Here is a 25,047-nt window from a genome sequence, read left to right as displayed (position 1 = left end):
ACGTTACTAGTATTGCAGAGTTTGTGAAGTGGCTCGGCAAGTACACTGACAACCTTAGGATAGGCACAGTTTCTACATTGCTCCAAACGTTTATCAGGGTTGGAAAAGGAATTTCCTCTGTAGGAATGGTATCTTGTGTGATCGCTTATGAATCGCTTGACTTCTTTCCATTATTGACAGTCTTCCTTGGGTCCGCCCTTGCTGGCCATGGTGGTGGTGGAGGCCATGGTGGTGGTGGAGGCCATGGAGGTGGTGGAGGCCATGGAGGTGGTGGAGGCCATGGAGGTGGTGGTGGTGGTCACGGAGGTGGTGGTCACGGAGGCGGAGGCCATGGAGGTGGCGGCCATGGAGGAGGTCATGGAGGTGGTGGCCATGGAGGTGGAGGCCATGGAGGTGGTGGTGGTCATGGAGGCGGACACCACGGGTAAAACATGCCAGGATCATCATATTGCCATCAGATGCTGGACATTTGATATCATATTGGTCCATTCCACTCACTATGATGTATCCACCCAGTCTGTATATTCCTCACTGAATACCAATAAAGCATTGAGTTATATTTTAATTTGATCTTTCTTTGTCTTTTCCCTCCGTTACAATCAGATTCAAGACTGACTGAAAAGAATGTAAGGAAACTATCTGATAACATTGTCCTGCATACTATAATCACATAGGATTCATTGCCCACAAAGGCCAAGAGAATCCAAGAGATACAAGTACTCTTATAAAGACATTGAAGCAAGCAAGTAGACTATTTCTGTCCCCAAATATAGAAAGTCCCATTTGATCTCAGACTATCATAACTGATTCAAAAGGCCCAAACAGTTGATAGTTCAAGACGTGTGCATGTTCCCATACAACAATTACGTGTGTCTCAATGCACCCATGCAATGACATTTAGGCTAAGGATTTATACACATCTCCAGTAATGCACTGATTCGTTCTCAAGACAGCCAAGTTTCTTCCCAACTGCAGTTGTGTGTTTGTTTCAAGAGTCTGGCGAAAAGTATATGATCATGGAAGCCGATTTCCTCTCACATGGTCTCAGACAGTTGTTAAGTACTCCAACCTTTCACCATGGCCCGGCAGATACATGGGAGAATATAGTCCCTTACTTGAATGGAGTTTGGAGTCAGTAACATATAGTTCTGAGTAAAGTTTGACAGCTTTCCTACAAGATTCGATATTGTACTTTGATAATAACATATTTTATGACCAAATGTCTATTGATATTTATTGCAGCTTCTGATTATTGTAGTCCCAGAGGAAAGCAGAAGGGTTCTTTACACAAATATACACAGATGCACACCAACACACGCAAGCAAGCAGACATACAGATTACACAACACTATATGTTTTCCCATAGACTTCTATAGTAACCTTATAGCTTTTAGATAAACATCCAGGCTATCAACAACTATTCCCTGTACACATGGATACAGCCTATCCTTTAAACTACAAGAAAATACAATTTCTGGCCAACTTGGTCGGCTAACTTTCGGAGCACAGGAAGCTAAACACATCAAGCTCAGTTCCACACCAAATGTCACCTACTTGAACATATCTGTACACACATAAGTATAGGTCATGGTGATAAAAATGACAGCTCTAAATAGGTAAAATCGTGGTCAGGTTTTAATTACTGAATGGATGTGCTTTTCAAAAACCTTAAACATCTTACACGTTTTCCTCCAGTCAAAGCTGTCACACGTCTTTGTCTCTTCACTTGTTTACAAACGGTACTCTCTCAAGGAGTATGTGATTCTGATTCAGTGTGGAACCTGTATGGAAACACAGGCATATGCCAACGTACAGACTCACGCATGCACTCTAACACTTGCATTAACACACTCTGATTGCAGTTAGGTTGACGTCATGTATCCCACTCCTTTAATTGTTACATGTCAGGACACCAAAGCATGTGAAGCAACAGAGCATAACTCCCCACCTTTCTTCCTGCTCTAGTTTGGTATCAACACATGTACTGAGGAAGGGGTAGCCAACCAATGCTCTCTTTACTCCCGTGTCCATATCAAGACAAAATATTCATAGTATTAGTTCTTGAGAAAATCAGATGGATTTCTTGTCCATGTAATCAGTACCCGCATTGTTGTAAGTGTTGACCCGTTTGAGGCGTAATTTCGGATTTGCTACAATTAGAACAAAGAGGATGCTCTCATCGCAGTATATATTGAGACTTTGAAATCACAAAAGGTAGGTATTGAAGTTTTGAAATTATAACTCAAGCTAGAGAAAAATCCCACCACTTCACATTAACTTTGATTATAAATAAGTAGCTTGCCATTGAGTTTACCTTAAAACATGGATTTGACATACCTTGATAAAGATTCTTGACTCATAGTAATGGTTGCTTATTCTAATTACTATCTGCATTCAACGAAATACTGCAGTTAGACATTTACTCTTTGTTTCATGAATTCTCTCCCCATTCGTATTTATCACCAGCCGTCTGTAGCTGCAATTGCATTCCATCAACCATCAACTCTATCATGCTTTTCAGCAGTGAGCTGAGCCACGGGTTGCCAGGCCTGGTCACAAATTTTCACAGATGTATTTTTCTATTTATACAGGAAGATATGCATCATATAGAGAAGCAAGTGAGATCGTCCCGTGTGTTATTACATAATATGATTCATCTTTCACGATCTAAGAGTGTAAAAAGTCATCTTGGAATTTAATTTTCGCCAAATCGTCCAGTGTGGGCAATTAGATTCAACATCCTGATTTCCTGTACCACAGGTATATAAGGTGTAGTGACTTACAAAAGCAACATTCACATCGTTTATTCTCTACTGGATAAACGTAGCTAGCAAGATGCGCCTTCTTAACGTTGCAGTGGTTGTAGTCTTGGGTAAGTCTGCTTTCTAAACTTTGTAAGGAACAACGTTACTAGTATTGCAGAGTTTGTGAAGTGGCTCGGCAAGTACACTGACAACCTTAGGATAGGCACAGTTTCTACATTGCTCCAAACGTTTATCAGGGTTTGGAAAAGGAATTTCCTCTGTAGGAATGGTATCTTGTGTGATCGCTTATGAATCGCTTGACTTCTTTCCATTATTGACAGTCTTCCTTGGGTCCGCCCTTGCTGGCCATGGTGGTGGTGGAGGCCATGGTGGTGGTGGAGGCCATGGAGGTGGTGGAGGCCATGGAGGTGGTGGAGGCCATGGAGGTGGTGGTGGTGGTCACGGAGGTGGTGGTCACGGAGGCGGAGGCCATGGAGGTGGCGGCCATGGAGGAGGTCATGGAGGTGGTGGCCATGGAGGTGGAGGCCATGGAGGTGGTGGTGGTCATGGAGGCGGACACCACGGGTAAAACATGCCAGGATCATCATATTGCCATCAGATGCTGGACATTTGATATCATATTGGTCCATTCCACTCACTATGATGTATCCACCCAGTCTGTATATTCCTCACTGAATACCAATAAAGCATTGAGTTATATTTTAATTTGATCTTTCTTTGTCTTTTCCCTCCGTTACAATCAGATTCAAGACTGACTGAAAAGAATGTAAGGAAACTATCTGATAACATTGTCCTGCATACTATAATCACATAGGATTCATTGCCCACAAAGGCCAAGAGAATCCAAGAGATACAAGTACTCTTATAAAGACATTGAAGCAAGCAAGTAGACTATTTCTGTCCCCAAATATAGAAAGTCCCATTTGATCTCAGACTATCATAACTGATTCAAAAGGCCCAAACAGTTGATAGTTCAAGACGTGTGCATGTTCCCATACAACAATTACGTGTGTCTCAATGCACCCATGCAATGACATTTAGGCTAAGGATTTATACACATCTCCAGTAATGCACTGATTCGTTCTCAAGACAGCCAAGTTTCTTCCCAACTGCAGTTGTTTGTTTGTTTCAAGAGTCTGGCGAAAAGTATATGATCATGGAAGCCGATTTCCTCTCACATGGTCTCAGACAGTTGTTAAGTACTCCAACCTTTCACCATGGCCCGGCAGATACATGGGAGAATATAGTCCCTTACTTGAATGGAGTTTGGAGTCAGTAACATATAGTTCTGAGTAAAGTTTGACAGCTTTCCTACAAGATTCGATATTGTACTTTGATAATAACATATTTTATGACCAAATGTCTATTGATATTTATTGCAGCTTCTGATTATTGTAGTCCCAGAGGAAGGCAGAAGGGTTCTTTACACAAATATACACAGATGCACACCAACACACGCAAGCAAGCAGACATACAGATTACACAACACTATATGTTTTCCCATAGACTTCTATAGTAACCTTATAGCTTTTAGATAAACATCCAGGCTATCAACAACTATTCCCTGTACACATGGATACAGCCTATCCTTTAAACTACAAGAAAATACAATTTCTGGCCAACTTGGTCGGCTAAATTTGGGAGCACAGGAAGCTAAACACATCAAGCTCAGTTCCACACCAAATGTCACCTACTTGAACATATCTGTACACACATAAGTATAGGTCATGGTGATAAAAATGACAGCTCTAAATAGGTAAAAGTCGTGGTCAGGTTTTAATTACTGAATGGATGTGCTTTTTGAAAACCTTAAACATCTTACACGTTTTCCTCCAGTCAAAGCTGTCACACGTCTTTGTCTCTTCACTTGTTTACAAACGGTACTCTCTCAAGGAGTATGTGATTCTGATTCAGTGTGGAACCTGTATGGAAACACAGGCATATGCCAACGTACAGACTCACGCATGCACTCTAACACTTGCATTAACACACTCTGATTGCAGTTAGGTTGACGTCATGTATCCCACTCCTTTAATTGTTACATGTCAGGACACCAAAGCATGTGAAGCAACAGAGCATAACTCCCCACCTCTCTTCCTGCTCTAGTTTGGTATCAACACATGTACTGAGGAAGGGGTAGCCAACCAATGCTCTCTTTACTCCCGTGTCCATATCAAGACAAAATATTCATAGTATTAGTTCTTGAGAAAATCAGATGGATTTCTTGTCCATGTAATCAGTACCCGCATTGTTGTAAGTGTTGACCCGTTTGAGGCGTAATTTAGGATTTGCTACAATTAGAACAAAGAGGATGCTCTCATCGCAGTATATATTGAGACTTTGAAATCACAAAAGGTAGGTATTGAAGTTTTGAAATTATAACTCAAGCTAGAGAAAAATCCCACCACTTCACATTAACTTTGATTATAAATAAGTAGCTTGCCATTGAGTTTACCTTAAAACATGGATTTGACATACCTTGATAAAGATTCTTGACTCATAGTAATGGTTGCTTATTCTAATTACTATCTGCATTCAACGAAATACTGCAGTTAGACATTTACTCTTTGTTTCATGGATTCTCTCCCCATTCGTATTTATCACCAGCCGTCTGTAGCTGCAATTGCATTCCATCAACCATCAACTCTATCATGCTTTTCAGCAGTGAGCTGAGCCACGGGTTGCCAGGCCTGGTCACAAATTTTCACAGATGTATTTTTCTATTTATACAGGAAGATATGCATCATATAGAGAAGCAAGTGAGATCGTCCCGTGTGTTATTACATAATATGATTCATCTTTCACGATCTAAGAGTGTAAAAAGTCATCTTGGAATTTAATTTTCGCCAAATCGTCCAGTGTGGGCAATTAGATTCAACATCCTGATTTCCTGTACCACAGGTATATAAGGTGTAGTGACTTACAAAAGCAACATTCACATCGTTTATTCTCTACTGGATAAACGTAGCTAGCAAGATGCGCCTTCTTAACGTTGCAGTGGTTGTAGTCTTGGGTAAGTCTGCTTTCTAAACTTTGTAAGGAACAACGTTACTAGTATTGCAGAGTTTGTGAAGTGGCTCGGCAAGTACACTGACAACCTTAGGATAGGCACAGTTTCTACATTGCTCCAAACGTTTATCAGGGTTTGGAAAAGGAATTTCCTCTGTAGGAATGGTATCTTGTGTGATCGCTTATGAATCGCTTGACTTCTTTCCATTATTGACAGTCTTCCTTGGGTCCGCCCTTGCTGGCCATGGTGGTGGTGGAGGCCATGGTGGTGGTGGAGGCCATGGAGGTGGTGGAGGCCATGGAGGTGGTGGAGGCCATGGAGGTGGTGGTGGTGGTCACGGAGGTGGTGGTCACGGAGGCGGAGGCCATGGAGGTGGCGGCCATGGAGGAGGTCATGGAGGTGGTGGCCATGGAGGTGGAGGCCATGGAGGTGGTGGTGGTCATGGAGGCGGACACCACGGGTAAAACATGCCAGGATCATCATATTGCCATCAGATGCTGGACATTTGATATCATATTGGTCCATTCCACTCACTATGATGTATCCACCCAGTCTGTATATTCCTCACTGAATACCAATAAAGCATTGAGTTATATTTTAATTTGATCTTTCTTTGTCTTTTCCCTCCGTTACAATCAGATTCAAGACTGACTGAAAAGAATGTAAGGAAACTATCTGATAACATTGTCCTGCATACTATAATCACATAGGATTCATTGCCCACAAAGGCCAAGAGAATCCAAGAGATACAAGTACTCTTATAAAGACATTGAAGCAAGCAAGTAGACTATTTCTGTCCCCAAATATAGAAAGTCCCATTTGATCTCAGACTATCATAACTGATTCAAAAGGCCCAAACAGTTGATAGTTCAAGACGTGTGCATGTTCCCATACAACAATTACGTGTGTCTCAATGCACCCATGCAATGACATTTAGGCTAAGGATTTATACACATCTCCAGTAATGCACTGATTCGTTCTCAAGACAGCCAAGTTTCTTCCCAACTGCAGTTGTTTGTTTGTTTCAAGAGTCTGGCGAAAAGTATATGATCATGGAAGCCGATTTCCTCTCACATGGTCTCAGACAGTTGTTAAGTACTCCAACCTTTCACCATGGCCCGGCAGATACATGGGAGAATATAGTCCCTTACTTGAATGGAGTTTGGAGTCAGTAACATATAGTTCTGAGTAAAGTTTGACAGCTTTCCTACAAGATTCGATATTGTACTTTGATAATAACATATTTTGTGACCAAATGTCTATTGATATTTATTGCAGCTTCTGATTATTGTAGTCCCAGAGGAAGGCAGAAGGGTTCTTTACACAAATATACACAGATGCACACCAACACACGCAAGCAAGCAGACATACAGATTACACAACACTATATGTTTTCCCATAGACTTCTATAGTAACCTTATAGCTTTTAGATAAACATCCAGGCTATCAACAACTATTCCCTGTACACATGGATACAGCCTATCCTTTAAACTACAAGAAAATACAATTTCTGGCCAACTTGGTCGGCTAAATTTGGGAGCACAGGAAGCTAAACACATCAAGCTCAGTTCCACACCAAATGTCACCTACTTGAACATATCTGTACACACATAAGTATAGGTCATGGTGATAAAAATGACAGCTCTAAATAGGTAAAAGTCGTGGTCAGGTTTTAATTACTGAATGGATGTGCTTTTTAAAAACCTTAAACATCTTACACGTTTTCCTCCAGTCAAAGCTGTCACACGTCTTTGTCTCTTCACTTGTTTACAAACGGTACTCTCTCAAAGAGTATGTGATTCTGATTCAGTGTGGAACCTGTATGGAAACACAGGCATATGCCAACTTACAGACTCACGCATGCACTCTAACACTTGCATTAACACACTCTGATTGCAGTTAGGTTGACGTCATGTATCCCACTCCTTTAATTGCTACATGTCAGGACACCAAAGCATGTGAAGCAACAGAGCATAACTCCCCACCTTTCTTCCTGCTCTAGTTTGCTATCAACACATGTACTGAGGAAGGGGTAGCCAACCAATGCTCTCTTTACTCCCGTGTCCATATGAAGACAAAATATTCATAGCATTAGTTCTTGAGAAAATCAGATGGATTTCTTGTCCATGTAATCAGTACCCGCATTGTTGTAAGTGTTGACCCGTTTGAGGCGTAATTTAGGATTTGCTACAATTAGAACAAAGAGGATGCTCTCATCGCAGTATATATTGAGACTTTGAAATCACAAAAGGTAGGTATTGAAGTTTTGAAATTATAACTCAAGCTAGAGAAAAATCCCACCACTTCACATTAACTTTGATTATAAATAAGTAGCTTGCCATTGAGTTTACCTTAAAACATGGATTTGACATACCTTGATAATGATTCTTGACTCATAGTAATGGTTGCTTATTCTAATTACTATCTGCATTCAACGAAATACTGCAGTTAGACATTTACTCTTTGTTTCATGAATTCTCTCCCCATTCGTATTTATCACCAGCCGTCTGTAGCTGCAATTGCATTCCATCAACCATCAACTCTATCATGCTTTTCAGCAGTGAGCTGAGCCACGGGTTGCCAGGCCTGGTCACAAATTTTCACAGATGTATTTTTCTATTTATACAGGAAGATATGCATCATACAGAGAAGCAAGTGAGATCGTCCCGTGTGTTATTACATAATATGATTCATCTTTCACGATCTAAGAGTGTAAAAAGTCATCTTGGAATTTAATTTTCGCCAAATCGTCCAGTGTGGGCAATTAGATTCAACATCCTGATTTCCTGTACCACAGGTATATAAGGTGTAGTGACTTACAAAAGCAACATTCACATCGTTTATTCTCTACTGGATAAACGTAGCTGGCAAGATGCGCCTTCTTAACGTTGCAGTGGTTGTAGTCTTGGGTAAGTCTGCTTTCTAAACTTTGTAAGGAACAACGTTACTAGTATTGCAGAGTTTGTGAAGTGGCTCGGCAAGTACACTGACAACCTTATGATTGGCACAGTTTCTACATTGCTCCAAACGTTTATCAGGGTTGGAAAAGGAATTTCCTCTGTAGGAATGGTATCTTGTGTGATCGCTTATGAATCGCTTGACTTCTTTCCATTATTGACAGTCTTCCTTGGGTCCGCCCTTGCTGGCCATGGTGGTGGTGGAGGCCATGGTGGTGGTGGAGGCCATGGAGGTGGTGGAGGCCATGGAGGTGGTGGAGGCCATGGAGGTGGTGGTGGTGGTCACGGAGGTGGTGGTCACGGAGGCGGAGGCCATGGAGGTGGCGGCCATGGAGGAGGTCATGGAGGTGGTGGCCATGGAGGTGGAGGCCATGGAGGTGGTGGTGGTCATGGAGGCGGACACCACGGGTAAAACATCCCAGGATCATCATATTGCCATCAGATGCTGGACATTTGATATCATATTGGTCCATTCCACTCACTATGATGTATCCACCCAGTCTGTATATTCCTCATTGAATACCAATAAAGCATTGAGTTATATTTTAATTTGATCTTTCTTTGTCTTTTCCCTCCGTTACAATCAGATTCAAGACTGACTGAAAAGAATGTAAGGAAACTATCTGATAACATTGTCCTGCATACTATAATCACATAGGATTCATTGCCCACAAAGGCCAAGAGAATCCAAGAGATACAAGTACTCTTATAAAGACATTGAAGCAAGCAAGTAGACCATTTCTGTCCCCAAATATAGAAAGTCCTATTTGATCTCAGACTATCATAACTGATTCAAAAGGCCCAAACAGTTGATAGTTCAAGACGTGTGCATGTTCCCATACAACAATTACGTGTGTCTCAATGCACCCATGCAATGACATTTAGGCTAAGGATTTATACACATCTCCAGTAATGCACTGATTCGTTCTCAAGACAGCCAAGTTTCTTCCCAACTGCAGTTGTTTGTTTGTTTCAAGAGTCTGGCGAAAAGTATATGATCATGGAAGCCGATTTCCTCTCACATGGTCTCAGACAGTTGTTAAGTACTCCAACCTTTCACCATGGCCCGGCAGATACATGGGAGAATATAGTCCCTTACTTGAATGGAGTTTGGAGTCAGTAACATATAGTTCTGAGTAAAGTTTGACAGCTTTCCTACAAGATTCGATATTGTACTTTGATAATAACATATTTTATGACCAAATGTCTATTGATATTTATTGCAGCTTCTGATTATTGTAGTCCCAGAGGAAAGCAGAAGGGTTCTTTACACAAATATACACAGATGCACACCAACACACGCAAGCAAGCAGACATACAGATTACACAACACTATATGTTTTCCCATAGACTTCTATAGTAACCTTATAGCTTTTAGATAAACATCCAGGCTATCAACAACTATTCCCTGTACACATGGATACAGCCTATCCTTTAAACTACAAGAAAATACAATTTCTGGCCAACTTGGTCGGCTAAATTTGGGAGCACAGGAAGCTAAACACATCAAGCTCAGTTCCACACCAAATGTCACCTACTTGAACATATCTGTACACACATAAGTATAGGTCATGGTGATAAAAATGACAGCTCTAAATAGGTAAAAGTCGTGGTCAGGTTTTAATTACTGAATGGATGTGCTTTTTAAAAACCTTAAACATCTTACACGTTTTCCTCCAGTCAAAGCTGTCACACGTCTTTGTCTCTTCACTTGTTTACAAACGGTACTCTCTCAAGGAGTATGTGATTCTGATTCAGTGTGGAACCTGTATGGAAACACAGGCATATGCCAACTTACAGACTCACGCATGCACTCTAACACTTGCATTAACACACTCTGATTGCAGTTAGGTTGACGTCATGTATCCCACTCCTTTAATTGCTACATGTCAGGACACCAAAGCATGTGAAGCAACAGAGCATAACTCCCCACCTTTCTTCCTGCTCTAGTTTGCTATCAACACATGTACTGAGGAAGGGGTAGCCAACCAATGCTCTCTTTACTCCCGTGTCCATATCAAGACAAAATATTCATAGCATTAGTTCTTGAGAAAATCAGATGGATTTCTTGTCCATGTAATCAGTACCCGCATTGTTGTAAGTGTTGACCCGTTTGAGGCGTAATTTAGGATTTGCTACAATTAGAACAAAGAGGATGCTCTCATCGCAGTATATATTGAGACTTTGAAATCACAAAAGGTAGGTATTGAAGTTTTGAAATTATAACTCAAGCTAGAGAAAAATCCCACCACTTCACATTAACTTTGATTATAAATAAGTAGCTTGCCATTGAGTTTACCTTAAAACATGGATTTGACATACCTTGATAATGATTCTTGACTCATAGTAATGGTTGCTTATTCTAATTACTATCTGCATTCAACGAAATACTGCAGTTAGACATTTACTCTTTGTTTCATGAATTCTCTCCCCATTCGTATTTATCACCAGCCGTCTGTAGCTGCAATTGCATTCCATCAACCATCAACTCTATCATGCTTTTCAGCAGTGAGCTGAGCCACGGGTTGCCAGGCCTGGTCACAAATTTTCACAGATGTATTTTTCTATTTATACAGGAAGATATGCATCATACAGAGAAGCAAGTGAGATCGTCCCGTGTGTTATTACATAATATGATTCATCTTTCACGATCTAAGAGTGTAAAAAGTCATCTTGGAATTTAATTTTCGCCAAATCGTCCAGTGTGGGCAATTAGATTCAACATCCTGATTTCCTGTACCACAGGTATATAAGGTGTAGTGACTTACAAAAGCAACATTCACATCGTTTATTCTCTACTGGATAAACGTAGCTGGCAAGATGCGCCTTCTTAACGTTGCAGTGGTTGTAGTCTTGGGTAAGTCTGCTTTCTAAACTTTGTAAGGAACAACGTTACTAGTATTGCAGAGTTTGTGAAGTGGCTCGGCAAGTACACTGACAACCTTATGGTTGGCACAGTTTCTACATTGCTCCAAACGTTTATCAGGGTTGGAAAAGGAATTTCCTCTGTAGGAATGGTATCTTGTGTGATCGCTTATGAATCGCTTGACTTCTTTCCATTATTGACAGTCTTCCTTGGGTCCGCCCTTGCTGGCCATGGTGGTGGTGGAGGCCATGGTGGTGGTGGAGGCCATGGAGGTGGTGGAGGCCATGGAGGTGGTGGAGGCCATGGAGGTGGTGATGGTGGTCACGGAGGTGGTGGTCACGGAGGCGGAGGCCATGGAGGTGGCGGCCATGGAGGAGGTCATGGAGGTGGTGGCCATGGAGGTGGAGGCCATGGAGGTGGTGGTGGTCATGGAGGCGGACACCACGGGTAAAACATCCCAGGATCATCATATTGCCATCAGATGCTGGACATTTGATATCATATTGGTCCATTCCACTCACTATGATGTATCCACCCAGTCTGTATATTCCTCATTGAATACCAATAAAGCATTGAGTTATATTTTAATTTGATCTTTCTTTGTCTTTTCCCTCCGTTACAATCAGATTCAAGACTGACTGAAAAGAATGTAAGGAAACTATCTGATAACATTGTCCTGCATACTATAATCACATAGGATTCATTGCCCACAAAGGCCAAGAGAATCCAAGAGATACAAGTACTCTTATAAAGACATTGAAGCAAGCAAGTAGACCATTTCTGTCCCCAAATATAGAAAGTCCTATTTGATCTCAGACTATCATAACTGATTCAAAAGGCCCAAACAGTTGATAGTTCAAGACGTGTGCATGTTCCCATACAACAATTACGTGTGTCTCAATGCACCCATGCAATGACATTTAGGCTAAGGATTTATACACATCTCCAGTAATGCACTGATTCGTTCTCAAGACAGCCAAGTTTCTTCCCAACTGCAGTTGTGTGTTCATGTATATGTATATGAAAAGTATATGATCATGGAAGCCGATTTCCTCTCACATGGTCTCAGACAGTTGTTAAGTACTCCAACCTTTCACCATGGCCCGGCAGATACATGGGAGAATATAGTCCCTTACTTGAATGGAGTTTGGAGTCAGTAACATATAGTTCTGAGTAAAGTTTGACAGCTTTCCTACAAGATTCGACATTGTACTTTGATAATAACATATTTTATGACCAAATGTCTATTGATATTTATTGCAGCTTCTGATTATTGTAGTCCCAGAGGAAAGCAGAAGGGTTCTTTACACAAATATACACAGATGCACACCAACACACGCAAGCAAGCAGACATACAGATTACACAACACTATATGTTTTCCCATAGACTTCTATAGTAACCTTATAGCTTTTAGATAAACATCCAGGCTATCAACAACTATTCCCTGTACACATGGATACAGCCTATCCTTTAAACTACAAGAAAATACAATTTCTGGCCAACTTGGCCGGCTAACTTTCGGAGCACAGGAAGCTAAACACATCAAGCTCAGTTCCACACCAAATGTCACCTACTTGAACATATCTGTACACACATAAGTATAGGTCATGGTGATAAAAATGACAGCTCTAAATAGGTAAAAGTCGTGGTCAGGTTTTAATTACTGAATGGATGTGCTTTTTAAAAACCTTAAACATCTTACACGTTTTCCTCCAGTCAAAGCTGTCACACGTCTTTGTCTCTTCACTTGTTTACAAACGGTACTCTCTCAAGGAGTATGTGATTCTGATTCAGTGTGGAACCTGTATGGAAACACAGGCATATGCCAACGTACAGACTCACGCATGCACTCTAACACTTGCATTAACACACTCTGATTGCAGTTAGGTTGACGTCATGTATCCCACTCCTTTAATTGCTACATGTCAGGACACCAAAGCATGTGAAGCAACAGAGCATAACTCCCCACCTTTCTTCCTGCTCTAGTTTGCTATCAACACATGTACTGAGGAAGGGGTAGCCAACCAATGCTCTCTTTACTCCCGTGTCCATATCAAGACAAAATATTCATAGCATTAGTTCTTGAGAAAATCAGATGGATTTCTTGTCCATGTAATCAGTACCCGCATTGTTGTAAGTGTTGACCCGTTTGAGGCGTAATTTAGGATTTGCTACAATTAGAACAAAGAGGATGCTCTCATCGCAGTATATATTGAGACTTTGAAATCACAAAAGGTAGGTATTGAAGTTTTGAAATTATAACTCAAGCTAGAGAAAAATCCCACCACTTCACATTAACTTTGATTATAAATAAGTAGCTTGCCATTGAGTTTACCTTAAAACATGGATTTGACATACCTTGATAAAGATTCTTGACTTATAGTAATGGTTGCTTATTCTAATTACTATCTGCATTCAACGAAATACTGCAGTTAGACATTTACTCTTTGTTTCATGAATTCATTCCCCATTCGTATTTATCACCAGCCGTCTGTAGCTGCAATTGCATTCCATCAACCATCAACTCTATCATGCTTTTCAGCAGTGAGCTGAGCCACGGGTTGCCAGGCCTGGTCACAAATTTTCACAGATGTATTTTTCTATTTATACAGGAAGATATGCATCATACAGAGAAGCAAGTGAGATCGTCCCGTGTGTTATTACATAATATGATTCATCTTTCACGATCTAAGAGTGTAAAAAGTCATCTTGGAATTTAATTTTCGCCAAATCGTCCAGTGTGGGCAATTAGATTCAACATCCTGATTTCCTGTACCACAGGTATATAAGGTGTAGTGACTTAAAAAGCAACATGCACATCGTTTATTCTCTACTGGATAAACGTAGCTGGCAAGATGCGCCTTCTTAACGTTGCAGTGGTTGTAGTCTTGGGTAAGTCTGCTTTCTAAACTTTGTAAGGAACAACGCTACTAGTATTGCAGAGTTTGTGAAGTGGCTCGGCAAGTACACTGACAACCTTATGATTGGCACCGTTTCTACATTGCTCCAAACGTTTATCAGGGTTGGAAAAGGAATTTCCTCTGTAGGAATGGTATCTTGTGTGATCGCTTATGAATCGCTTGACTTCTTTCCATTATTGACAGTCTTCCTTGGGTCCGCCCTTGCTGGCCATGGTGGTGGTGGAGGCCATGGTGGTGGTGGAGGCCATGGAGGTGGTGGAGGCCATGGAGGTGGTGGAGGCCATGGAGGTGGTGGTGGTGGTCACGGAGGTGGTGGTCACGGAGGCGGAGGCCATGGAGGTGGCGGCCATGGAGGAGGTCATGGAGGTGGTGGCCATGGAGGTGGAGGCCATGGAGGTGGTGGTGGTCATGGAGGCGGACACCACGGGTAAAACATCCCAGGATCATCATATTGCCATCAGATGCTGGACATTTGATATCATATTGGTCCATTCCACTCACTATGATGTATCCACCCAGTCTGTATATTCCTCATTGAATACCAATAAAGCATTGAGTTATATTTTAATTTGATCTTTCTTTGTCTTTTCCCTCCGTTACAATCAGATTCAAGACTGACTGAAAAGAATGTAAGGAAACTATCTGATAACATTGTCCTGCATACTATAATCACATAGGATTCATTGCCCACAAAGGCCAAGAGAATCCAAGAGATACAAGTACTCTTATAAAGACATTGAAGCAAGCAAGTAGACCATTTCTGTCCCCAAATATAGAAAGTCCTATTTGATCTCAGACTATCATAACTGATTCAAAAGGCCCAAACAGTTGATAGTTCAAGACGTGTGCATGTTCCCATACAACAATTACGTGTGTCTCAATGCACCCATGCAATGACATTTAGGCTAAGGATTTATACACATCTCCAGTAATGCACTGATTCGTTCTCAAGACAGCCAAGTTTCTTCCCAACTGCAGTTGTTTGTTTGTTTCAAGAGTCTGGCGAAAAGTATATGATCATGGAAGCCGATTTCCTCTCACATGGTCTCAGACAGTTGTTAAGTACTCCAACCTTTCACCATGGCCCGGCAGATACATGGGAGAATATAGTCCCTTACTTGAATGGAGTTTGGAGTCAGTAACATATAGTTCTGAGTAAAGTTTGACAGCTTTCCTACAAGATTCGATATTGTACTTTGATAATAACATATTTTATGACCAAATGTCTATTGATATTTATTGCAGTTTCTGATTATTGTAGTCCCAGAGGAAAGCAGAAGGGTTCTTTACACAAATATACACAGATGCACACCAACACACGCAAGCAAGCAGACATACAGATTACACAACACTATATGTTTTCCCATAGACTTCTATAGTAACCTTATAGCTTTTAGATAAACATCCAGGCTATCAACAACTATTCCCTGTACACATGGATACAGCCTATCCTTTAAACTACAAGAAAATACAATTTCTGGCCAACTTGGTCGGCTAAATTTGGGAGCACAGGAAGCTAAACACATCAAGCTCAGTTCCACACCAAATGTCACCTACTTGAACATATCTGTACACACATAAGTATAGGTCATGGTGATAAAAATGACAGCTCTAAATAGGTAAAAGTCGTGGTCAGGTTTTAATTACTGAATGGATGTGCTTTTTAAAAACCTTAAACATCTTACACGTTTTCCTCCAGTCAAAGCTGTCACACGTCTTAGTCTCTTCACTTGTTTACAAACGGTACTCTCTCAAGGAGTATGTGATTCTGATTCAGTGTGGAACCTGTATGGAAACACAGGCATATGCCAACGTACAGACTCACGCATGCACTCTAACACTTGCATTAACACACTCTGATTGCAGTTAGGTTGACGTCATGTATCCCACTCCTTTAATTGCTACATGTCAGGACACCAAAGCATGTGAAGCAACAGAGCATAACTCCCCACCTTTCTTCCTGCTCTAGTTTGCTATCAACACATGTACTGAGGAAGGGGTAGCCAACCAATGCTCTCTTTACTCCCGTGTCCATATCAAGACAAAATATTCATAGCATTAGTTCTTGAGAAAATCAGATGGATTTCTTGTCCATGTAATCAGTACCCGCATTGTTGTAAGTGTTGACCCGTTTGAGGCGTAATTTAGGATTTGCTACAATTAGAACAAAGAGGATGCTCTCATCGCAGTATATATTGAGACTTTGAAATCACAAAAGGTAGGTATTGAAGTTTTGAAATTATAACTCAAGCTAGAGAAAAATCCCACCACTTCACATTAACTTTGATTATAAATAAGTAGCTTGCCATTGAGTTTACCTTAAAACATGGATTTGACATACCTTGATAATGATTCTTGACTCATAGTAATGGTTGCTTATTCTAATTACTATCTGCATTCAACGAAATACTGCAGTTAGACATTTACTCTTTGTTTCATGAATTCTCTCCCCATTCGTATTTATCACCAGCCGTCTGTAGCTGCAATTGCATTCCATCAACCATCAACTCTATCATGCTTTTCAGCAGTGAGCTGAGCCACGGGTTGCCAGGCCTGGTCACAAATTTTCACAGATGTATTTTTCTATTTATACAGGAAGATATGCATCATATAGAGAAGCAAGTGAGATCGTCCCGTGTGTTATTACATAATATGATTCATCTTTCACGATCTAAGAGTGTAAAAAGTCATCTTGGAATTTAATTTTCGCCAAATCGTCCAGTGTGGGCAATTAGATTCAACATCCTGATTTCCTGTACCACAGGTATATAAGGTGTAGTGACTTACAAAAGCAACATTCACATCGTTTATTCTCTACTGGATAAACGTAGCTGGCAAGATGCGCCTTCTTAACGTTGCAGTGGTTGTAGTCTTGGGTAAGTCTGCTTTCTAAACTTTGTAAGGAACAACGCTACTAGTATTGCAGAGTTTGTGAAGTGGCTCGGCAAGTACACTGACAACCTTATGATTGGCACAGTTTCTACATTGCTCCAAACGTTTATCAGGGTTGGAAAAGGAATTTCCTCTGTAGGAATGGTATCTTGTGTGATCGCTTATGAATCGCTTGACTTCTTTCCATTATTGACAGTCTTCCTTGGGTCCGCCCTTGCTGGCCATGGTGGTGGTGGCGGCCATGGTGGTGGTGGAGGCCATGGTGGTGGTGGAGGCCATGGAGGTGGTGGAGGCCATGGAGGTGGTGGTGGTGGTCACGGAGGTGGTGGTCACGGAGGCGGAGGCCATGGAGGTGGCGGCCATGGAGGAGGTCATGGAGGTGGTGGCCATGGAGGTGGAGGCCATGGAGGTGGTGGTGGTCATGGAGGCGGACACCACGGGTAAAACATCCCAGGATCATCATATTGCCATCAGATGCTGGACATTTGATATCATATTGGTCCATTCCACTCACTATGATGTATCCACCCAGTCTGTATATTCCTCATTGAATACCAATAAAGCATTGAGTTATATTTTAATTTGATCTTTCTTTGTCTTTTCCCTCCGTTACAATCAGATTCAAGACTGACTGAAAAGAATGTAAGGAAACTATCTGATAACATTGTCCTGCATACTATAATCACATAGGATTCATTGCCCACAAAGGCCAAGAGAATCCAAGAGATACAAGTACTCTTATAAAGACATTGAAGCAAGCAAGTAGACTATTTCTGTCCCCAAATATAGAAAGTCCTATTTGATCTCAGACTATCATAACTGATTCAAAAGGCCCAAACAGTTGATAGTTCAAGACGTGTGCATGTTCCCATACAACAATTACGTGTGTCTCAATGCACCCATGCAATGACATTTAGGCTAAGGATTTATACACATCTCCAGTAATGCACTGATTCGTTCTCAAGACAGCCAAGTTTCTTCCCAACTGCAGTTGTTTGTTTGTTTCAAGAGTCTGGCGAAAAGTATATGATCATGGAAGCCGATTTCCTCTCACATGGTCTCAGACAGTTGTTAAGTACTCCAACCTTTCACCATGGCCCGGCAGATACATGGGAGAATATAGTCCCTTACTTGAATGGAGTTTGGAGTCAGTAACATATAGTTCTGAGTAAAGTTTGACAGCTTTCCTACAAGATTCGATATTGTACTTTGATAATAACATATTTTATGACCAAATGTCTATTGATATTTATTGCAGCTTCTGATTATTGTAGTCCCAGAGGAAAGCAGAAGGGTTCTTTACACAAATATACACAGATGCACACCAACACACGCAAGCAAGCAGACATACAGATTACACAACACTATATGTTTTCCCATAGACATCTGTAGTAACCTTATAGCTTTTAGATAAACATCCAGGCTATCAACAACTATTCCCTGTACACATGGATACAGCCTATCCTTTAAACTACAAGAAAATACAATTTCTGGCCAACTTGGTCGGCTAAATTTGGGAGCACAGGAAGCTAAACACATCAAGCTCAGTTCCACACCAAATGTCACCTACTTGAACATATCTGTACACACATAAGTATAGGTCATGGTGATAAAAATGACAGCTCTAAATAGGTAAAAGTCGTGGTCAGGTTTTAATTACTGAATGGATGTGCTTTTTAAAAACCTTAAACATCTTACACGTTTTCCTCCAGTCAAAGCTGTCACACGTCTTTGTCTCTTCACTTGTTTACAAACGGTACTCTCTCAAGGAGTATGTGATTCTGATTCAGTGTGGAACCTGTATGGAAACACAGGCATATGCCAACGTACAGACTCACGCATGCACTCTAACACTTGCATTAACACACTCTGATTGCAGTTAGGTTGACGTCATGTATCCCACTCCTTTAATTGCTACATGTCAGGACACCAAAGCATGTGAAGCAACAGAGCATAACTCCCCACCTTTCTTCCTGCTCTAGTTTGCTATCAACACATGTACTGAGGAAGGGGTAGCCAACCAATGCTCTCTTTACTCCCGTGTCCATATCAAGACAAAATATTCATAGCATTAGTTCTTGAGAAAATCAGATGGATTTCTTGTCCATGTAATCAGTACCCGCATTGTTGTAAGTGTTGACCCGTTTGAGGCGTAATTTAGGATTTGCTACAATTAGAACAAAGAGGATGCTCTCATCGCAGTATATATTGAGACTTTGAAATCACAAAAGGTAGGTATTGAAGTTTTGAAATTATAACTCAAGCTAGAGAAAAATCCCACCACTTCACATTAACTTTGATTATAAATAAGTAGCTTGCCATTGAGTTTACCTTAAAACATGGATTTGACATACCTTGATAATGATTCTTGACTCATAGTAATGGTTGCTTATTCTAATTACTATCTGCATTCAACGAAATACTGCAGTTAGACATTTACTCTTTGTTTCATGAATTCTCTCCCCATTCGTATTTATCACCAGCCGTCTGTAGCTGCAATTGCATTCCATCAACCATCAACTCTATCATGCTTTTCAGCAGTGAGCTGAGCCACGGGTTGCCAGGCCTGGTCACAAATTTTCACAGATGTATTTTTCTATTTATACAGGAAGATATGCATCATACAGAGAAGCAAGTGAGATCGTCCCGTGTGTTATTACATAATATGATTCATCTTTCACGATCTAAGAGTGTAAAAAGTCATCTTGGAATTTAATTTTCGCCAAATCGTCCAGTGTGGGCAATTAGATTCAACATCCTGATTTCCTGTACCACAGGTATATAAGGTGTAGTGACTTACAAAAGCAACATTCACATCGTTTATTCTCTACTGGATAAACGTAGCTGGCAAGATGCGCCTTCTTAACGTTGCAGTGGTTGTAGTCTTGGGTAAGTCTGCTTTCTAAACTTTGTAAGGAACAACGTTACTAGTATTGCAGAGTTTGTGAAGTGGCTCGGCAAGTACACTGACAACCTTATGATTGGCACAGTTTCTACATTGCTCCAAACGTTTATCAGGGTTGGAAAAGGAATTTCCTCTGTAGGAATGGTATCTTGTGTGATCGCTTATGAATCGCTTGACTTCTTTCCATTATTGACAGTCTTCCTTGGGTCCGCCCTTGCTGGCCATGGTGGTGGTGGAGGCCATGGTGGTGGTGGAGGCCATGGAGGTGGTGGAGGCCATGGAGGTGGTGGAGGCCATGGAGGTGGTGGTGGTGGTCACGGAGGTGGTGGTCACGGAGGCGGAGGCCATGGAGGTGGCGGCCATGGAGGAGGTCATGGAGGTGGTGGCCATGGAGGTGGAGGCCATGGAGGTGGTGGTGGTCATGGAGGCGGACACCACGGGTAAAACATCCCAGGATCATCATATTGCCATCAGATGCTGGACATTTGATATCATATTGGTCCATTCCACTCACTATGATGTATCCACCCAGTCTGTATATTCCTCACTGAATACCAATAAAGCATTGAGTTATATTTTAATTTGATCTTTCTTTGTCTTTTCCCTCCGTTACAATCAGATTCAAGACTGACTGAAAAGAATGTAAGGAAACTATCTGATAACATTGTCCTGCATACTATAATCACATAGGATTCATTGCCCACAAAGGCCAAGAGAATCCAAGAGATACAAGTACTCTTATAAAGACATTGAAGCAAGCAAGTAGACCATTTCTGTCCCCAAATATAGAAAGTCCTATTTGATCTCAGACTATCATAACTGATTCAAAAGGCCCAAACAGTTGATAGTTCAAGACGTGTGCATGTTCCCATACAACAATTACGTGTGTCTCAATGCACCCATGCAATGACATTTAGGCTAAGGATTTATACACATCTCCAGTAATGCACTGATTCGTTCTCAAGACAGCCAAGTTTCTTCCCAACTGCAGTTGTGTGTTTGTTTCAAGAGTCTGGCGAAAAGTATATGATCATAGGAGCCGATTTCCTCTCACATGGTCTCAGACAGTTGTTAAGTACTCCAACCTTTCACCATGGCCCGGCAGATACATGGGAGAATATAGTCCCTTACTTGAATGGAGTTTGGAGTCAGTAACATATAGTTCTGAGTAAAGTTTGACAGCTTTCCTACAAGATTCGACATTGTACTTTGATAATAACATATTTTATGACCAAATGTCTATTGATATTTATTGCAGTTTCTGATTATTGTAGTCCCAGAGGAAAGCAGAAGGGTTCTTTACACAAATATACACAGATGCACACCAACACACGCAAGCAAGCAGACATACAGATTACACAACACTATATGTTTTCCCATAGACTTCTATAGTAACCTTATAGCTTTTAGATAAACATCCAGGCTATCAACAACTATTCCCTGTACACATGGATACAGCCTATCCTTTAAACTACAAGAAAATACAATTTCTGGCCAACTTGGTCGGCTAAATTTGGGAGCACAGGAAGCTAAACACATCAAGCTCAGTTCCACACCAAATGTCACCTACTTGAACATATCTGTACACACATAAGTATAGGTCATGGTGATAAAAATGACAGCTCTAAATAGGTAAAATCGTGGTCAGGTTTTAATTACTGAATGGATGTGCTTTTTAAAAACCTTAAACATTTTACACGTTTTCCTCCAGTCAAAGCTGTCACACGTCTTTGTCTCTTCACTTGTTTACAAACGGTACTCTCTCAAGGAGTATGTGATTCTGATTCAGTGTGGAACCTGTATGCCAACGTACAGACTCACGCATGCACTCTAACACTTGCATTAACACACTCTGATTGCAGTTAGGTTGACGTCATGTATCCCACTCCTTTAATTGCTACATGTCAGGACACCAAAGCATGTGAAGCAACAGAGCATAACTCCCCACCTTTCTTCCTGCTCTAGTTTGCTATCAACACATGTACTGAGGAAGGGGTAGCCAACCAATGCTCTCTTTACTCCCGTGTCCATATCAAGACAAAATATTCATAGCACTAGTTCTTGAGAAAATCAGATGGATTTCTTGTCCATGTAATCAGTACCCGCATTGTTGTAAGTGTTGACCCGTTTGAGGCGTAATTTAGGATTTGCTACAATTAGAACAAAGAGGATGCTCTCATCGCAGTATATATTGAGACTTTGAAATCACAAAAGGTAGGTATTGAAGTTTTGAAATTATAACTCAAGCTAGAGAAAAATCCCACCACTTCACATTAACTTTGATTATAAATAAGTAGCTTGCCATTGAGTTTACCTTAAAACATGGATTTGACATACCTTGATAATGATTCTTGACTCATAGTAATGGTTGCTTATTCTAATTACTATCTGCATTCAACGAAATACTGCAGTTAGACATTTACTCTTTGTTTCATGAATTCTCTCCCCATTCGTATTTATCACCAGCCGTCTGTAGCTGCAATTGCATTCCATCAACCATCAACTCTATCATGCTTTTCAGCAGTGAGCTGAGCCACGGGTTGCCAGGCCTGGTCACAAATTTTCACAGATGTATTTTTCTATTTATACAGGAAGATATGCATCATACAGAGAAGCAAGTGAGATCGTCCCGTGTGTTATTACATAATATGATTCATCTTTCACGATCTAAGAGTGTAAAAAGTCATCTTGGAATTTAATTTTCGCCAAATCGTCCAGTGTGGGCAATTAGATTCAACATCCTGATTTCCTGTACCACAGGTATATAAGGTGTAGTGACTTACAAAAGCAACATTCACATCGTTTATTCTCTACTGGATAAACGTAGCTGGCAAGATGCGCCTTCTTAACGTTGCAGTGGTTGTAGTCTTGGGTAAGTCTGCTTTCTAAACTTTGTAAGGAACAACGTTACTAGTATTGCAGAGTTTGTGAAGTGGCTCGGCAAGTACACTGACAACCTTATGATTGGCACAGTTTCTACATTGCTCCAAACGTTTATCAGGGTTGGAAAAGGAATTTCCTCTGTAGGAATGGTATCTTGTGTGATCGCTTATGAATCGCTTGACTTCTTTCCATTATTGACAGTCTTCCTTGGGTCCGCCCTTGCTGGCCATGGTGGTGGTGGAGGCCATGGTGGTGGTGGAGGCCATGGAGGTGGTGGAGGCCATGGAGGTGGTGGAGGCCATGGAGGTGGTGGTGGTGGTCACGGAGGTGGTGGTCACGGAGGCGGAGGCCATGGAGGTGGCGGCCATGGAGGAGGTCATGGAGGTGGTGGCCATGGAGGTGGAGGCCATGGAGGTGGTGGTGGTCATGGAGGCGGACACCACGGGTAAAACATCCCAGGATCATCATATTGCCATCAGATGCTGGACATTTGATATCATATTGGTCCATTCCACTCACTATGATGTATCCACCCAGTCTGTATATTCCTCATTGAATACCAATAAAGCATTGAGTTATATTTTAATTTGATCTTTCTTTGTCTTTTCCCTCCGTTACAATCAGATTCAAGACTGACTGAAAAGAATGTAAGGAAACTATCTGATAACATTGTCCTGCATACTATAATCACATAGGATTCATTGCCCACAAAGGCCAAGAGAATCCAAGAGATACAAGTACTCTTATAAAGACATTGAAGCAAGCAAGTAGACCATTTCTGTCCCCAAATATAGAAAGTCCTATTTGATCTCAGACTATCATAACTGATTCAAAAGGCCCAAACAGTTGATAGTTCAAGACGTGTGCATGTTCCCATACAACAATTACGTGTGTCTCAATGCACCCATGCAATGACATTTAGGCTAAGGATTTATACACATCTCCAGTAATGCACTGATTCGTTCTCAAGACAGCCAAGTTTCTTCCCAACTGCAGTTGTGTGTTTGTTTCAAGAGTCTGGCGAAAAGTATATGATCATAGGAGCCGATTTCCTCTCACATGGTCTCAGACAGTTGTTAAGTACTCCAACCTTTCACCATGGCCCGGCAGATACATGGGAGAATATAGTCCCTTACTTGAATGGAGTTTGGAGTCAGTAACATATAGTTCTGAGTAAAGTTTGACAGCTTTCCTACAAGATTCGACATTGTACTTTGATAATAACATATTTTATGACCAAATGTCTATTGATATTTATTGCAGTTTCTGATTATTGTAGTCCCAGAGGAAAGCAGAAGGGTTCTTTACACAAATATACACAGATGCACACCAACACACGCAAGCAAGCAGACATACAGATTACACAACACTATATGTTTTCCCATAGACTTCTATAGTAACCTTATAGCTTTTAGATAAACATCCAGGCTATCAACAACTATTCCCTGTACACATGGATACAGCCTATCCTTTAAACTACAAGAAAATACAATTTCTGGCCAACTTGGTCGGCTAACTTTCGGAGCACAGGAAGCTAAACACATCAAGCTCAGTTCCACACCAAATGTCACCTACTTGAACATATCTGTACACACATAAGTATAGGTCATGGTGATAAAAATGACAGCTCTAAATAGGTAAAATCGTGGTCAGGTTTTAATTACTGAATGGATGTGCTTTTTAAAAACCTTAAACATCTTACACGTTTTCCTCCAGTCAAAGCTGTCACACGTCTTTGTCTCTTCACTTGTTTACAAACGGTACTCTCTCAAGGAGTATGTGATTCTGATTCAGTGTGGAACCTGTATGGAAACACAGGCATATGCCAACGTACAGACTCACGCATG

General features: G+C 41.1%; 1 protein-coding gene across 1 annotated transcript in view; it reads left to right on the top strand.

Moving 5' to 3' along the window:
• The window catches only part of LOC137257514 (uncharacterized), a 41,764-nt gene that overhangs the window by 8,493 nt on the left and 8,224 nt on the right, over positions 1–25,047 (top strand). The window contains exons 7-19 of the mRNA XM_067794841.1: positions 181–424; positions 2,186–2,214; positions 3,086–3,329; positions 5,092–5,120; positions 5,992–6,235; positions 7,998–8,026; positions 8,897–9,220; positions 11,802–12,125; positions 14,704–15,027; positions 17,609–17,932; positions 20,514–20,757; positions 22,107–22,126; positions 23,402–23,725. Of these exons, the coding sequence (XP_067650942.1) occupies positions 181–424; positions 2,186–2,214; positions 3,086–3,329; positions 5,092–5,120; positions 5,992–6,235; positions 7,998–8,026; positions 8,897–9,220; positions 11,802–12,125; positions 14,704–15,027; positions 17,609–17,932; positions 20,514–20,757; positions 22,107–22,126; positions 23,402–23,725 (2,703 nt within the window). The remainder of the gene's footprint in view (positions 1–180; positions 425–2,185; positions 2,215–3,085; positions 3,330–5,091; positions 5,121–5,991; positions 6,236–7,997; positions 8,027–8,896; positions 9,221–11,801; positions 12,126–14,703; positions 15,028–17,608; positions 17,933–20,513; positions 20,758–22,106; positions 22,127–23,401; positions 23,726–25,047) is intronic.

Source organism: Haliotis asinina, chromosome 12 (assembly GCF_037392515.1).
Source record: "Haliotis asinina isolate JCU_RB_2024 chromosome 12, JCU_Hal_asi_v2, whole genome shotgun sequence".
Lineage (NCBI taxonomy): Eukaryota > Metazoa > Mollusca > Gastropoda > Lepetellida > Haliotidae > Haliotis > Haliotis asinina.
Note: the sequence above shows the minus strand (reverse complement) of the source record. Positions and strands in the feature narration are given on the sequence as shown.